Source organism: Polistes dominula, unplaced genomic scaffold, assembly GCF_049000335.1.
Source record: "Polistes dominula isolate Pdom_NZ unplaced genomic scaffold, Pdom_raw_medaka contig_373, whole genome shotgun sequence".
NCBI lineage: Eukaryota > Metazoa > Arthropoda > Insecta > Hymenoptera > Vespidae > Polistes > Polistes dominula.
In genome coordinates this window covers 6,581,159-6,584,384 of record NW_028300899.1, presented here as the reverse complement: position 1 = coordinate 6,584,384, position 3,226 = coordinate 6,581,159, and the positions used below count along the sequence as shown (strand labels likewise).

At 36.9% G+C, this 3,226-nt stretch overlaps 1 protein-coding gene across 1 annotated transcript; it reads right to left on the bottom strand.

The window, feature by feature from the left end:
• Nucleotides 1-308: 308 nt before the first annotated feature.
• Nucleotides 309-2,668, bottom strand: LOC107067618 (sister of odd and bowl). Its single transcript, XM_089178128.1, has 2 exons — nucleotides 1,343-2,668; nucleotides 309-1,155 (listed from the first exon to the last, which is right to left on the bottom strand). Exons 1-2 carry the CDS (start codon nucleotides 2,437-2,439, stop codon nucleotides 792-794), a joined length of 1,461 nt encoding a protein of 486 aa, XP_089034254.1. The 5' UTR covers nucleotides 2,440-2,668; the 3' UTR covers nucleotides 309-791.
• Between the last annotated feature and the right edge of the window lie 558 nt (nucleotides 2,669-3,226).

Here is a 3,226-nt window from a genome sequence, read left to right as displayed (position 1 = left end):
TGTCACAACCTGTCTCTCTCTTTCTCCTTTGAAGAGAATTATTTTTTTTATTTTGTAAGACTGCACCCCCTCCGTCACCCGTCATCTAATCCCTTGTCACTCAAAAATCGTATTTAAAGTAAGCAATTTTTTTGGTTTGTTTATTGTTTTTGTCTAGGAATGTGTGTTCTTTGTTTTGTTCATTTTGTTCATTTGTAAAAAATAATAATAAAGATTTATTTTTTTACAAGTACACAGAAATTATTACACGATGTACTTAGTTATTATTTTCTTTTATCATTCCATTTCTTTTCATATTTTTTGTTGTTTTGTATCGTTTCGATATTCGTTTAAATCTAATTAATATCATACAAGGTATTTTGTTGTTGTTGTTGTTAATTAATTCTCGTAACAAATATTTTAATTACAACGTTACACACGAGATAATCCTTTAAACACGAGTTGACGCATTTTTTTTTTAAACGCAAACGAAATACGTCAACTACTTTTCAATAATGTTCCGATGATAACGAAATTATACTAAATACTAATCCGAATTGGTGATAGATTATACAACAATCAAATTATGCGAATTATTTACAACGACGATAAGGAAAATATTTTATATTTTCCTGTAAGTAAAAACAAACTATATATATAAACAAGAAAGTAAAAAACGCGCAACAAAAATAATTACGCAAAAGTCTTTTGAGAATTTCGACGAACCCCACGTCGAAATTTCTTCATAGATTAAATCCTCCATTTTGTTATTTTACTTATAAATTTAAACATTTTTTTTAAAACAACGCTCGCTAGGATGTCTTTTGAAGAACAACAGTGCTCGTGCCAGGTACAGCTATTCCTCCACCCCCTCCTCCAGTTTGCGGTGGTGGTGACGTTGAAACGCCAAGATTATGGGTCAGAGAATGTCGCCTAAGATCGCAATTTCTTCGAAATACTTTGCCACAGGAGGCACAGTGATAAGGTTTGATATCTGTATGAGTTAACAGGTGTGTCTTCAAATTGCTCCTTTGATTGAAACTTCTCGCGCAAACCGGACACTTATGGGGTGATTCTTCCATATGTAAAATCTTGTGAACGGCCAATGTTCTGCTCTGACAAAATCCTTTTCCACATTCGGCGCACTTGAATGGTTTTTCTTTACTGTGAATGTACCTGTAATTTGATGACAATAACGAAAAAAAAAAATAATAAATTACGATAATAAATATCCCGTTGGATTTTAAAGTGATTTCAATGCGTGGTAAAAAGAGATTTCAATGCTTGGTAAAGAAAGATGTCAATGCTAGATAAAATATTCAAGGAAAAAATTCAAAGTAAAATGGGTGAGTTTTGAACGTACCTATGATCTCGAAGATGATCTTGCCGTCGGAAAGCTTTGCCACAAATATCGCAGGAGTATGGTCTCTCGTCGGTATGGGTTCTTTCATGTATCAATAAGTTATAACTCTTAGTAAATTGTCGGCTACAAAACTTGCAGATAAATTGTTTCTTCGGTCTTGACGCTCGACAAGATTTTTGTATACCAGGATCGACAATAGAAGTTGAGGTTGCTTGTAGGGTAGTATTGGTATTATTTGAATTGGAAGAATAAGAAGTAGTGGAAATCGATGATGTTGACGAACATAGGGAGGAAGATGAAGTGGTTGTTGTAGATGGTACTTGGTTGTTGATTTGTGAGATCGACGTGGTAGAATTCGAACGATTTCCTTCGGATATTCGACGTAAGAGAAGTTCGTGAGAATTTGTAGAAACGTTTGACGAGGAGGATGAGGATGTGGCAATTCCTCCACCACCACCACCACAGGTGTCCCTTAAAAGTGTGTCCTCTTCTTCCAAAAGGGCTAAATCCTCTTCGGGATCTGCGACGAATTCTAAACGAGCACCATCTTCGTCCTCGTCGATTGATCCATGAAGTTGTTCGGTTTCTAATTGTTGTTGTTGTTGCTGATGATGATGATGATGATGATCATCATGATCATGTTTCGTGTTATCTACCATCTTCGTGATCGTTCTCGAATTAGTCGTAGTTGGTACGACGTTGGTTTCATCCAAATCCGTGTTTAACGATGGTGAACATCTTTGTTGATTAACAACACCGGCCGTAGCAACAGCACCGCTCGCTTGAAGACGATGAAGGGTTAGATAAGTATCAAGAGCTTGAAGATTCAAAGCAGCGACCGCAGCATGATCGGGTGGTAACAAGGCTGCCCTTTGAAGGGCAGCCAATATTGCACTCTGTAGACCGAGGGCAACGCTGTGAAGCGTGAAATTCGGTAAACTCGATTCTACCGCGATACTGGTAGCAGCAGCATCTACTTGCCGATGATCTTCTTCCGTCATCGCGATAGTCGTCGTGTTAGACGAGGAAGAAGATGATGGCATTATCGTAATTCCTCGTTGATCCTCTTCCAATTCTTGTTTATCCTGTTGTTGCATCCTCCAACTTCAACGAGATCGTTCCTTATAGATCTCGGGAATGCAATTTCTACAACGAATATTATTCCCGTTACCATTCGGCAACGGGATCTGTTGCTTACACCTAACAATTAATTTCGTCTCCTTTAAATCCATACGAGTTAGCGATTTGAATATAATCGATCAATTAAAATACCTTCAAATCTAATCGTAATATATCAATTACCATCGTTGAAAATGCACTCTCGTAATAATAATCGTCGTAAATGATCAATTTGATCTCGATAATAAATAAATAATATTTATTTATTTATTGACAACAATTATTTGACGCGTTCAATTAGAAAATATTAATTTACGGGTGTAGTAAGTTCGTTCGTTCGTTCGATTGATCGGTCGATTGGTCTTGTTGTTAAAAATAAATCTATATATACATATATATATATATATATATGTATATGTATATGTATATATATATATACATATACATGCATACATATATACATATATATATATATATATATATATAACGCGAAATTCGATCGTGGGAAAATGCTATATAATGGAAGAAGAAGAGAAAAGAGAAAGCGACGTTAGCACTAGATGCTGGCGGTGCGAAGGCGCTCCGAAGACTGCTCCTGCCGAGCGCTGCTGGGCACTGCTGGTGGAGCCACCTGGTGGCAGGTATCCGAGTCGAAATGGGTCCGTCCACCACGAGCGTGTACAGTACAGGGCCCGTATTCGGAAACTTACAGCGCGGGAAAAAGACAGAAATAGAAAAAGAGAAAGAATGAGAGAGAAAGAACCC

Coding starts and splice junctions, on each gene's coding strand:
- LOC107067618 (XM_089178128.1), bottom strand. CDS start 2,439: ATGCAACAACAGGATAAACAAGAATTGGAAGAGGATCAACGAGGAATT. Junction 1,156..1,342: donor GATCATCTTCGAGATCATAG/GTACGTTCAAAA, acceptor ATCAAATTACAG/GTACATTCACAGTAAAGAAA.